This window comes from Hemicordylus capensis, chromosome 9 (genome assembly GCF_027244095.1).
Source record: "Hemicordylus capensis ecotype Gifberg chromosome 9, rHemCap1.1.pri, whole genome shotgun sequence".
NCBI lineage: Eukaryota > Metazoa > Chordata > Lepidosauria > Squamata > Cordylidae > Hemicordylus > Hemicordylus capensis.
Window position 1 is genome coordinate 994,073 of NC_069665.1, and position 13,456 is coordinate 1,007,528.

At 52.5% G+C, this 13,456-nt stretch overlaps 1 protein-coding gene across 5 annotated transcripts in view; it reads right to left on the reverse strand.

Moving 5' to 3' along the window:
• The window catches only part of HYDIN (HYDIN axonemal central pair apparatus protein), a 156,822-nt gene that overhangs the window by 36,111 nt on the left and 107,255 nt on the right, over positions 1–13,456 (reverse strand). For all 5 annotated transcript variants that reach the window (XR_008311281.1, XM_053271217.1, XM_053271215.1 and 2 more), the window contains 6 exons: positions 9,129–9,327; positions 8,461–8,560; positions 7,547–7,646; positions 6,714–6,882; positions 5,166–5,404; positions 33–153 (listed from right to left, as the gene is read on the reverse strand). Coding sequence is in view for 4 of the 5 variants with exons in the window: in XM_053271217.1 (XP_053127192.1) it covers positions 33–153; positions 5,166–5,404; positions 6,714–6,882; positions 7,547–7,646; positions 8,461–8,560; positions 9,129–9,327 (928 nt within the window). In the remaining variant the exon portion in view is untranslated. The remainder of the gene's footprint in view (positions 1–32; positions 154–5,165; positions 5,405–6,713; positions 6,883–7,546; positions 7,647–8,460; positions 8,561–9,128; positions 9,328–13,456) is intronic.

Sequence of the window (13,456 nt, forward strand, 5' to 3'; positions counted from 1 at the left end):
CAGCGGGGAGAGGAGCCCAGGCAGCCGCCCACCTGCGAGACGAGATTCACTTCCCTCTGGAGAGATTCTGCCCGCTTGCTTTGTCGGCCGAGTGAGACGTTCTGCCGGGTGAGGTCTGTCTCCCGCGAATGGGACTTCTTGAGAGTTGAGGTTCTGTCAGAGGAAGCGAATCCAGCCAGGAATCAAAGGGCTGTGGAGACCCCAACTGCCCCAAGGTCTGACAGTGCCACTGTCGAGAAGAGGAGGGGCTGAGATGCACCCCGCATGGATTCTGCACACCTCACTGGTGCCGGGCTGTGATCAGCCATTCCTCAAAGTCTCCCAAGCCCATGACCCCACGGGCAACACTGCAAGGATTGCAGGTCCTTGCCTGGCACGGGGCCAGTCACCTCTGCTGGAGATGAAGCAGTGTGGGCAGGGCGGGGTCTGGACCCTGGACCCAGGACACCCCCAGCTGGGGGGCAAGGCAGACCGCTCCAGGGATGAGACAGGGTGGGGCCCACAGGGACTCCCACACCAGGAGAGCCAGAAGAACCCCAGGCAGCATTTGCTCCATGATGCAAGGACTCAGAGGAGTCCCATCAGTCTTAGCAGGCACCCGGCCAACCTCCACCCCATTGCCGGGGTCAGTGCCTGAGAAGTGTGTGTGTCTGTCTGCCTGCACTGGCCTGCTCATCAGTTCAGTTTTTAAAGCAGCCCACAGGCTTTGTGCCCCAACGGGGCGATGCCACTGGAAGGAGGCTGGTGGTGTTGGAGATGAACTTCCAGTGCATCGACCTTTTGCACCAGCTGTCCTAATGACCACTAGGGGCACTGGGAGTAGAGAGAGTGAGTCAGGGTCTCCTTCTCTGTCCCTACTCTATGACCCCTGAACTGACTCTGCAGCACTTCCTGTGCTGAGTCACAATCCTTCCTTTCCTCCTAGAGAGCAGATGGAAACATCTCTCTCTCTCTCTCTCTCTCTCTCTCCTTACCTATCCACTATGTAGTCCTTTAGATTAGAGATAGGTCTTTCCTGTCTAAGTGTATTTAACCAATAAATGTTTAGTGTTTAGTCACGCAAGGATCTCCATGTGTTTTCTCTAAATAGCTGCAATATCCAAACTATCCTCTGCTACCTACTCTGTAACTGGAGTGTGTGCTCATTCCTTAGTGCTCTGCTGTTTTACCTATTGTGGGTAAAAATCAACAACCTCTAACAGGGTTATGGGCCCAGCAGGAGCAACAGGCTTCTAGGCACAAGCAGAGTTTATTTCATTTTTCATTTTGAAAGTACAGCTGAGTTAGTTAGGAACTGCAGCATGGATCCTGTGACTACAGCCTACTCAGGAATGGCTCCTTCTTTTCCCAAACTGGATGGCAATAACTACAAAACCTGGGCCCTCAAGATGAAAGCGATCTTCATGACAAAAGGAATCTTTGAAGTGCTCACGGAGGGACGGCCAGCCCAAGATGAAGCTGTTCAAGCCTCTTGGGAAAAGAAAAACCAACACGAGTATGGCCTTTTAATTTTGAGTACGAGGGATGATTTATTGATCTATGTGTGGGATACTGATTTAGCCTCAGAAGCGTGGGATAGACTGAAAAAGCAAGGTGGCCAAGTCTCTGCAAACGCAGCTTTTCTCCTGTATAAAAGGCTATGTGAAAGCAAATGCAGGAAGGGGGAAAGGGGGAGACTTTGAAGCCCACATAGCAAATATCTTAGAAATTAACAGGCTTTTGAAGAGTAACCAATGTGAATTGAATGAAATTATTCGAAGTGGGGCAATCCTACAATCCCTGCCTAAAAGTTTTGAACCCCTAATTGTCACTCTTGAACTGTCTCACTGTGAACTGAAGGTTGATTCTGTCGTGTCCAGTCTGAGAAATTTTAATATAAAGTTGCAGCAGGAGAAATTTGAAAGCGATGGCCCTCTGGCACATTTCAGCAGGCAAAGTGATTCCAGCATTAGCAAGTGAAGTAGCCTCAGTGACTCATCAGCATATAATTCAAAGAGCAGAAACTCAGAGGGCACAGACCTGGTCATCATGGCAATGAAGTAAACACAGGGATGAGTCATGGCGACAAACAAAGAGGGGAGGAGGAGAAGCACTGACAAGGTGGCTTATCTGAAAGGGAGAGCAATGCCAAAAGCTACATTACCTTAAAAGAGCCAACAAAGGGTCACACTTTCATCCTGGATAAAAACCACAAATCTGTTGTGACCTTAGCAGATTCAAGAAAGCTAAGCGTGGCTGGCAAGGGGACAGCAAAGATACTTTGTGGCTCTGCTGCTGAAGCTTATGAGGTTAAGATAACTGATGCACTTTTCGTGCCAGAGATGCAAGTCAACTTGATTTCAATTGGGCATGGACTCAAGAAGAGGTGTAAAGCAATTTTTGAAAATGAAGCATGCTACATCTCTAAAGGTGATGAGTTAATCATGACTGCCCACTTGCGGGATGATGGACTTTTTGAAGTAGACTGTGTTGCTGCACAAGCAAACGTGGCAAGTAGTTGCCAACACAAAAATTGTGATTTCTCATGGCACAGAAAATTGGGCCACCAAAGCCTGAACTTTGAAACTGACTCCCAAATGAGGGAACTAACCGAGAAATCAGTGCCAGATTCAGAAGGGGCTGGACAACCAGAACCCAAACTGAGGCACTCACAGAGGCATAACAAAGGGGTTCCACCTAACAGACTCTCACCCATGGCTAAAGGAGGAGAGATGCAAGAACCCACCACATGGCAAGATATAGAAAGGTTGCCAGCTGATGAAGCTGAGAAGTGGAGAAAAGCAGCAACGGAAGAAATTGATTCCTTGCACAAAAACGAGACTTGGAGACTTGTGGAACTCCCCGCTGGAAGAAAGACTGTGGGATGCAAATGGGTCTTCAGAGTCAAGCAGGATGCAGAAGGGGATGTACAGCGCTACAAAGCCAGATTAGTAGCCAAAGGATACTCCCAAATCTATGGTCAGGACTATGATGAGACTTTTGCACCAATCGTGAAACACACATCAATTAGAACATTGCTCAGCGTGGCAGCAGCCAAAGGGATGCAAGCTGAACACTTGGATAGAAAGACTGCCTTCCTACATGGGGAAATCGAGGAAGACAAGTACATGCAACAACCACCAGGCTTTGAGGAACCTGGAAAGAAGGGGCTAGTGTGCAAACTGCAAAAGAGCATCTATGGCTTAAAGCAGGCAGCCAGAGCATGGAATGAGAAACTGAATCAATTACTACTTAAGGAGGGGTTCACACAAGGAAAAGCTGACCCCTGCCTATATTCTAGACTCAGAGACAATAGGTGGACTTACATTCTGACTTACGTTGATGATTTGATTCTTGCACACGAGGAAAGGCAAGACAGTCATGAAATTGTTCAACACCTGAACAAGGAAATAGAGGTGAAGGAACTCAGAAGCATCTCATATTGCCTTGGCATCCAAATAGAAAGAGAAGAGAATGGAACGTTCCTTCTCAACCAAAAACAGAAGATAAAAGATCTTCTAGAATGCCTGGGACTGACAGGTGCCAATGAAGTCAGCACGCCAATGGATGCTGATTTCTGGAAGCAAGATGAGGACAGCCAGCCTCTACCAGCCAACAATCAATACAGAAAGGCAACTGGAAAACTTTTGTACATAGCCACAGTGACAAGGCCAGACATTGCCTCAGCGGTAGGAATCCTGAGCAGAAAAGTGAGTGTGCCATGAACAAACAAGGACTGGATAGCGGTCAAAAGACTGGGAAGGTACCTGAAAGGCACTGCACATTATGTATTGGAGATTCCAGCAAACAGCAATCCCAAACTCGTGGGATACGTGGATACAGACTGGGGCGAGGACAGAACAGACCGCAAGTCCACAAGTGGACACCTGTTCCTGTATGGAGGTGGAGCCATAACTTGGAGTAGCTGCAAGCAGTCACTCGTTGGGCAATCATCCACAGAAGCGGAGTACGTTTCAGCAAGTGAAGCGTGCAGGAAAGCAGTATGGATACACCAACTACTATTGGACTTTGGCATCGAGGAACCAAAGCCCACAGTGATGTTTGAGGACAACCAAAGTTGTATCCAGATTTCCCAAATGGAGAAGATGAAATCTCGAACTAAGCATATTCCCATAAAGTACCACTATGTTCGGGACTTACAAGAAAAAGGGGTGGTCCAGCTGAGGGACTGCCCCACAAAAGAGATGCTGGCAGATGGATTAACCAAGCCATTATCCAAAGACAAATTCCAGATGCTTCGTGAGAAGATGGGAGTCGTGACCAGGTGCGAAAGGCGATGAAAAGGGGTGTTGGAGATGAACTTCCAGTGCATCGACCTTTTGCACCAGCTGTCCTAATGACCACTAGGGGCCTTGGGAGTAGAGAGAGTGAGTCAGGGTCTCCCTCTCTGTCCCTACTCTATGACTCCTGAACTGACTCTGCAGCACTTCCTGTGCTGAGTCACAATCCTTCCTTTCCTCCTAGAGAGCAGATGGAAACATCTCTCTCTCTGTCTCTCTCCTTACCTATCCACTATGTAGTCCTTTAGATTACAGATAGGTCTTTCCTGTCTAAGTGTATTTAACCAATAAATGTTTAGTGTTTAGTCCTACAAGGATCTCCATGTGTTTTCTCTAAATAGCTGCAATATCCAAACCATCCTCTGCGACCTACTCTGTAACTGGAGTGTGTGCTCATTCCTTAGTGCTCTGCTGTTTTACCTATTGTGGGTAAAAATCAACAACCTCTAACAGGTGCCCCCCCCTTTCCAGGACATGGGGGCCATCCTCACACTTTGCTCCAGGCCCAGCAGAGCACAACAGGCAGGCGTGCCCCCCCCCCCGGCCAGCTGAAACAAAGCCCAGCACCGCAAGATGTTGTCTGTAGTCTTGCCACGTTATCCCTGCACGCCTGCTTGTTTCCAATTCCACCTCCGCAATGGCACTCAGAGGCTCCTGCCAGTGGCCCATGCGCAGAGCCAGGATCCCGACGTGCCCTTCTCCCTCCATGCGCGCGGAGGGGCTTTCTTCCCATTGTGCAGCCAGGCTCCGTCCTCAGCCACGGTTGGAGTGCCACATCCGGCGGGGCCCCATCGCAGCTCTGGCGTGCCGTGGCTGAGGGCAGAGCCTGGCTGCTCCAGCGACACCCAGCCCTGCTCTCGGGAGACTCTGGACGGCGGCTCTTACACTTTCCGGGCGGGGATGGCGGTGTCTCGGAACAGCTTGAACATGCCGTACTTGAACTCCAGCGGCCCTTTGTTCTCAATGGTGAAGCTGGAGGTCTTCCGCGACCCGTACACCACAGGCCCAAAGCTGATGAGCGCCGGAGGGGTGATGCTGTACTTGGCGAACATGGACTGCACAGACAGCCGGATGGGGATGGTGGCAATGGTCTCCCCTCCTTCGCAGATGTTGGGCTCGATGACCTAGAGGGAGGACAAGAGGGGAGGCTGGCAGGCGGGCTGGGCAGGCTGCCTCCGTGGCAGAAGCCCTGCCATTTGCCAGGAGGCCCAGTAGTCCCCACCGGAATCCTAGCTAGAGGTGCGTGAAAGCCTGGAGAAAGAACGGGGGGCGGGGGGGGGAGGTTCCCACCTCTGATCCTGGCCCTGCTGCTGACCTGGTGACCTCTGCTTTGACAACTGAGGGCCAAGTCACCTGTGATGCAGGAAGGAGACCTGGCACGGGAAGGCAGGGACCAAAGAAACCAACTTCTACCAAGTCAGACCCTGGGTCCATCCAGCTCAGGATGCCTACCCTGACTGGCAGCAACTCTCCAAGCTTTCAGGCAGGGGTCTCTCCCAGCCCTACCTGGAGATGCTGCCAGCTGGGATTGAACCTGGGACCTTCTGCATGCCAAGCAGAGGCTCCACCACTGAGCTACGGCCTCATCCCCAAAGGGGACGGTCTTATAGCTCTTTGCATATAGTCTCCCATCCAAATGCAAACGAAATGCTAAGACCTTACTTAGCAAAGGGGACAATTAATGCTCACTGCCACAAGACCAGCTCTCCTGTTGGATCCCCCCACCCCCGCCCCCCGCCCCTTTTTCCTTTTTTCTTAAAAATGTCTGCCCTCCCCACATTGGGCTGAAGGAGCAGACGGAGAGGAGCCGTGGAGTGAGGCGCCTGCTTGGGATCGCCAGCAGCCGAGATCAGCAAAGAACAGAATCCAGGCTCAGAGCTGGTGCCATCATGAAGGGCGAGCCCGCCAACCACCCGGCTCTGTGGAATGGCAACCAGCGGCCAGCTCATCTGGATTCAACCTCCTCGTCACATGCATGCGACGAACAAGACCTCCGCGGAGCAAGAAGTGGAGAGTGCAGAAATGCCCAGCGATGAGGTGGACATTTACTTCCCCCAGTGGTGGGGGTGGGGGGGTGTGGTTATGGGGGGCAGGGCTTGGAGGAGTCAGGCCCCCAGAGCAGGACTCTTCCTTCCATCAAGTCTTGGCAGGCATAACAGGCATTATTTTAAGCATGGGCAGCGGTCACCCCTAAGGTCTTCCTTAATAAGTCAGGTCACGTGGCCCTTGGGCCAGAAGGGGTCCCCTCTCCTCCCCCTGCCCCACCTTGAGGCGGCCACTTCCGGAGCCTCCACCCAGCCAGAGCAAGGAGAGCCACCAGGCTCCGATGGCACTGAGGCCACCCAGGTCCCCATGGATGGCACCCCACGCCCACTGCACAGATTCAAGGCACCCCAAAGCGCTCCCCTCCCCAGCTCCTGCGGGCTGTCTCACGTGGCACTGCAGAATAGGCTTGTCGTCAACTTTCACTTCCTTCCTGGAGCGAAAAGTGACCTGGACCTGAGCGGGCCGGTCGTTGGGACCCAAATTCCCCTTCTGAGGCTGGATGGAGAAGAGGGGGCTCAGGTTGGCCATCCCGGGGTCTGAGGACTCCACAACAAAGCTGGACAGGCAGGAGAACAAAAGGGAGACGCCTCAGGAGCTGGCGATGGGGTGCTAAGGAAGGCAAGCGGACTAGCCTGAAGGCACAGCCCCCCCCCGCCCCAAAAGGCTGGCGAAGGAAGGGGGCGAAGGGGGGTCAGCAAAGCAGCCGGTCTCTGCTCCACCGGAGTGGCAGCCCTGATCCAAAGTACACACACACACACACACACACACACACACACACACACCCTGTGGTGGGTTCTATTTTTCAAGAAAAGAAAAAGATGTTGTTGGGAGTGCCCGCCCAACTAGTCCTGCCATGCCGCCACATCGACCGTGGCCCCAGCACCCAGTGGCCCGTCATTTTTGATGGACGTTGTCAGTGGAGTTAAAAGGAGAGGATCAAATGAAAATGGTCTTCTGACTTCCAAGGTCCCCTTTCCCCAAGGGCTGCTCATTTCCCTCCCTCCCGTCTCTTGCCCATTTTTTCATCTTCCGATGTTGGGAGTAAACCCCGCAAGCTGCAGCAACAGATGCATATTGTGCTTCCCTCAACGGGAAAAGGCAGCAGGAGAAGGCCCCCGGCGAAAGACTCGGCTGCAGCAGCTTGAGGGCACCACCTTCGGGTGCCTAAGCACCAAGGGCTGGAATGAGCACATCCTGGGAGTCAACGGGAGATGCTTCACCTGTAGCCAATCTCGTATTTGCCTTTGTTCTTCAGAGACAGGACCTGCTTCGCTTCATCCAGGACTTTGACAGACCCAAACTCCAAGCCGCCATTTGTGCCTGCAGTGACCAGACACAGAGTGAAAAGTGGGTCGTCATCATCATCAGTGCTCCGGATTTCAACCTCAGCCACCCCCAGGCAGCTGCTGGAGGGCAGCAACCCTCGTAGGGCAGGGTGCTAATGGGGCAGCCCCGTGTGTCCCTGGAGGGCTGCCTGTGGCGCTGCAAGGGCTCTTGGGACATGGCCCATCATGGCATGCGCCACAAGGGCACCGCCGCCTGCCCAGACGCTCACCAACCCTCCCCCTGCAGCTTCTCTGCCACGGACAGGGGGCCCCTTTGCTTTTCCTGCCCTCCCTTTCCATCTTGGAAAGCAAAAGGGGACACGTTTGTTTGGACAAGAGAGTGGTGGAAGGACAGAGGGAGCAAAGGCATAGGCAAGCTGTGGAAGAATGAGGCCTTGCATACAAGGTGTTGTGTTATAATTGCCTTGCTTATTCACTGTGTGAAGAAACTGTGCAGGGTTCAAAGGTTCACGGCTCCTATTCTACAGTTTGGCTTTGGAGGGAAGTCGAGGTGTGATTTTATTGGGTTGGTTTTGAAAAACGGAGGGACCTTAAGTTGTGTGGATTGGATGGTTTGGGAAAATGGGGAGGTGGGAGTTAGAGTATATAAGGAGAATCACATAGTGAGAAATAGCTCTGGATGCTGCCAGGTCATTTGTTGCAAGATGACATGTGCTTATCTTGTCTCAGTGGGGATAAAACGGCCAGCTGGTCTGGCCCGTTCCTTGTGTGTGTCCACCCTCCTTGTGTGAGGTCTTCCTCACAAGTGATCAATGAAAGTGTTCTCAGTTTGGAGGCACCCAACCCACCTTTGGGGAAGCTGATGTCCAGGGCAACATCGTAGGCCTCCGCAATTATTTGTATATTTTCAATCTGGACAATCCCCAGGATGTTTTCTGAATCTGAAACCTGAAACGGGAGCAAGGAAACTTCAACAACAACTGATGAAAAGTGTTGGGATCCTCTGAGTATCAAAGAGGATTTTCTTTTTCAATGTAAACCACTTTAAGAACCTTATCTGTAGAAAAGCTAGTTATGAGCATACTAGTAATAATTCTCAGTACCCAATGAATGGAGTTTGCCCATCACTAGCCTGTTCCTAATGAATGGAGCCATGCCTGGGAGATCATGTCACTTGCTCCTTCTGGGGATTGGCTGAGCAGAGTCAGGTGAGCAGAGTCCCACATCAGGCCACGTGGGATATTCGCAGGTTCAGCCCTTCAGAAAGCTGACCTGCACCTGACTTCTGCCATGGCATATCTAAAGCCCACCAGGAGCAGCACCCACTAACATGGTATGGCCTTTCTCCCTCTCCCATGGAAGCAAGGCTTTGCCACCACAGACTGCATAACGCTGCCAGGTGTCTTTTCAAGTGGTGGGTTCCGTGTCTTGGGGGAAGCTGCCCAAAGAGCCCTACAAAGGGGTGGCAGGAAGGAGCAGCCAGCCAGCCTGGCCCTCCTGTGGACGGAGCGCTCACCTCCAGGCGAATGGCCTTCTTCATGTTGAGAGCCTTGGTGGCCTTGAAATTCACCTGCAGGCAGTACTCGGAGAAAGGCTCGATCACCCCTGTATCGTCGGACATGGTAAAGTCCTCGCCGATGTTCTCCAGCCCACTGACCCTCCAGGCTACAGGCAACGGAGTGTTGTTCTTCAGGAAGAGCACCCGGCTTTCTTTTCTGCAGAAACCAGAGAAGCCAGAGGAGCAACGTTTTCTGGGGGGCCAGGCGTTACAGTCCATGCCTGCCATCTGCTGTGGGGCCATATTGTTCTGCTCCTCATGCTGCTGTCATATGCACCCATTGGGAATGTGGCCACTCCTCATATGACTTGTAAAGACCCGAGAGGCTGATGATAGTCCAAAATGGAAGGGCAGCATAGTGGTAAAGCCTTCCGGCATACTTGAACCTGAGAACGGAGCATTGGTTTCACTTACCGTGAAGCCTTCTTCTGGTTGGTGTTGCCAGGGACACCTCTGGGTTATCCTTTCCCACTAGCTCCTAGGCAGGACAGATTTGATTTGCCAATAGAAATTGGCTACGCCTCCTTGGGGCTAGGTAGATAACCCCGCCCAGTTCTTTCGTCCGAGATACATATACACACCATAGGAGGTAACAGGAAAAGTGAGAACCATGGAAAAAACAGATACTATAACAAGAACCCTGAACTAAGTGCTCGGAAGGTCTAACGAGTATTAGCCTGGGAGCAGTAACGATAACTGGTTCAGAAGAGCTATTGCTTAGCCTTAGGTAGCCAGAGGATAAACACCTCTATCAGGATGAGGCAAGGAGCGGCAAACTGGGTGGGTCGAGGTGTCCCTGGCAACACCAACCAGAAGAAGCCTTCACGGTAAGTGAAACCAATGCTCCTTTCTCAGTTGTTGTTGCCAGGGACACCTTTGGGACATACCACAGCTTGGCCAAACAGGGCGGGAGCGCTCCGGCCTACTCCTGAGGGAGAACCCGCTGAGGCACCCTCCTGCCGAACGCGGCCTGAATGGTAGCATGGGTCTTGATTTTATAATGCCTGGTGAATGTGGAGGGCGTGGACCAGGTGGCGGCCCTACAGATGTCCTGAGCTGGCGCATTAGATGAGAATGCAGCTGTGGTGGCTGCAGCTCTTGTTGAGTGTGCCGAGATGTTTGATGGTGGTCTGACATGCTGTACTTCGTACGCTAATACGATGCATGCCCGGATCCAGCGGGCAATTGTGGACGACGTTACAGGGGAACCCAAGGACCTAGGGTGAAAAGAGACAAACATCTTGTCCGTGGTCCGAAGCGATGCTGTGCGCTTAATATATTTCTTTAGACATCGACGGACATCTAGGTTGTGCCACAACCTCTCCCTCTCCTGCACTGGATGGGGGCAGAACGGTGGGAGGAAAACATCCTGAGACTGGTGAAAAACTGAAGCGTCTAACAAAGGGGTCCGGAATCAGCCTAACAGCTTCCTTGGAGAAGATACAGAATGATTTGTGAATAGACAGAGCCCTTAGTTCTGAGACCCGCCTTGCCGATGTTATTGCTACTAGAAAGGCCAGTTTGAACGACAGCACCTTGAGCAGAATGTTCGCAATCAGTTCGAATGGCGCCCCTTGAAGTGCCTTTAGGACAATATGCAGGTCCCATGATGGAAAACGGTGAACAGTCGGGGGGCGGACAACAGTGTTGCTCCTCGCAAAAAGCGTTTGAGGTGTGGGTACATTTGCCAAGTGTCCATCCTGTTCCCTGATATCAAGCCTACTAGGGAGGCTGCTTGGCGCTTTAAGGTGTTTGGTCGTAGACCTTTCTCCAAACCCTCTTGTAGAAAAAGGAGGAGGTGATGCAACTTGGCGCTGCCCCTAGGTACCGAGTGACGGGTCGACCAATGAAGAAAAGCCCTCCACGTACATTGGTATATACGGTTAGTAGAGGGTCTACAAGATGCCAACATGGTAGTGATGATTTTAGCCGAATAGCCAAACTGCCTTAGAGATCACCGCTCAGTCTTCATGTGGCAAGCCTTAGCCAACCTATGCAGAACTGGACCCTGTGACAGCAGGTCGGGAAGGAGCGGGAGTTCCCATGGAGCCTCCGTAGATAGATGCAGGAACTCTGGGAACCAAGGCCGTCGTGGCCAGAACGGAGCTATGAGTATGGCTTGGGCTCGCAGAAGCCATACCTTCCTCAGGACCCTGGCTAACAAGGGGGTCGGGGGGTAGGCGTACAGTAGGCCCTCCGGCCATTTGGTCGATAGCGCATCTGTGGCCATGGCCCTCCTGCATGGGAACCTGGTCATGAACCGAGGCAGTTGGGCGTTCAGCGGAGAGGCGAAAAGATCGACCACTGGGGTTCCCATTCTCCTTACGATTGCTTGGAAGATAGTCGGGTGTAGTGACCACTCCCCTGGCTGGACGTCCTCCCTGCTGAGCCAGTCTGCCAGCACATTCAGCTCTCCTTTCACATGATGGGTTGTCAGTGAATTGAGCTCTTTCTCTGCCCAAGAGAGCAGGAGAATCACTTCCTGATGTAATGACTTTGAGCGGGTCCCCCCTTGTCGGTTCACGTGCACCTTTGCGGTAGTGTTGTCTGTTTTTATTAAGATGTGACGCTTGCAAATTGTCGAATGGAAAGCTAGCAGCGCAAGTCGAATGGCATGGAGCTCCCTCCAGTTGATGCTGTGCCGTTTCCCCCCCTCTGTCCACAGGCCCTGGGCCGTCAAGCTGAGGCAGTGGGCACCCCAGCCCCTGTCGCTGGCGTCTGTGGTTACTATGATCCTGGGGGAGTCCAGAAACTCCCTCTCCTGGAGCAGGTTAACCAGGGACAACCGCCAACGAAGCAATCCCCTGAGAGTGGATAGTAGCCTCAACCTCACCTTCCTCCACCGTGCAATAGAGAGCTGGTGAGGGAGCAGGAACCACTGGAGGGGCCCATGAGATGACCTCTATGGTGGACACCATCAAACCTAGGAGCCTTGCTAGAGGCAACAGCAAGGAGGACGGAAACAGCAGAATCCTCTGTATTTCCTCCCTGATGGTCTCGAAACGGTCTTGCGGAAGGAAGAGCCGATCTCTTTCTGTGTCGATAACGACGCCCAGGTGACGGAGCTGGTGGCTCAGAATGAGTTGTCTCTTTTTTCGGTTGACTATGAAACCGTGGAGTTCTAGTTCTGAGAGTGTCACTGAGAGATCTCGTTGGGCCTCTGGGTAGGTATGCGATTGGATGAGCAAGTCGTCGAGATATGCAAATAACCTGACCCCCTGGAGTCGAAGACGCGCCACCAGGGGGGCCAGGACTTTGGTGAACACCCTGGGAGCGGACGAGAGGCCAAACGGAAGAGCAGTGTATTGGAAGTGAAGGCCTGCGTACTTGCAGTGTAACAGCCTTCTGCTCTCCTGGTGGATCGGGATATGCAAATAGGCCTCCTTGAGGTCGATGGATACTAAGAGGTCCAGATGATGCAGGGCCTCTGTGACTGATCTTAACGTTTCCATGCAAAAACGCTCCTTCTTTACCCATTTGTTCACGTATTTTAAGTCCAGGACCGCTCGTCTGGACCCGTCCCTTTGGGGGATGGGAAACAGAATAGAATAGACGCCCCCCCACCCCACCCTGGGCGGATGGAACTGGTTCTATTGCTCTGATTTCCAACAGGTGACGAATCGCCTGGGACATTTCTGCATGTTTTTGCCAAGAGCGAGATCGTGGAGTTGGAAGGAACCTGTGGGGAGGGCGGGCGTCCAACTCTATTCTTTACCCAGTCCAAATTATCTGAAGGACCCAATTGTCTGTTATGGAGGATTCCCAGACGGGGAGGAAGCCCCCCAGGCGGCCTCCCAGGAATCTGAAGTGAGAGTCATTGACTTGTCTTTTGCTTGGTTGCAGTGGGCTGTGGCTTGAAGTATGGCCGGCCCCTGTAAGAGGGACGTTGGCATCCCCAGGAACCACGCTGTTGCCTGGTGTCTCTATCCCGGTCCCTGAAGGGCCAAGAGCCTCGAAAGGGCTGTGACTGAGACAACCCCTTCTTAAAGGAACGCTCGGGCCGATGGCATGGTTTTGCGCTTGTCATAAGATTCTACTAAGATGTCCTTGAGGGCAGCCTCCCCGAACAATTTGGTTGCGTCATAAGGCACAGCGGTAAGATTACTCTTTGACGTATTGTCGACTGACCAGTTCTTCAGCCACAAGTGGCGACGTTCCAGCACTGATGCAGCGGCTACCCTTGAGGAAAATCTGACGGAGTCCAATGTAGCGTCCGCTATAAAGGCCTGAGCCTTCTGTACCTTGACCAATTGCTGTCTAAGCTTGATTGGGTCAGAGGGTGTATC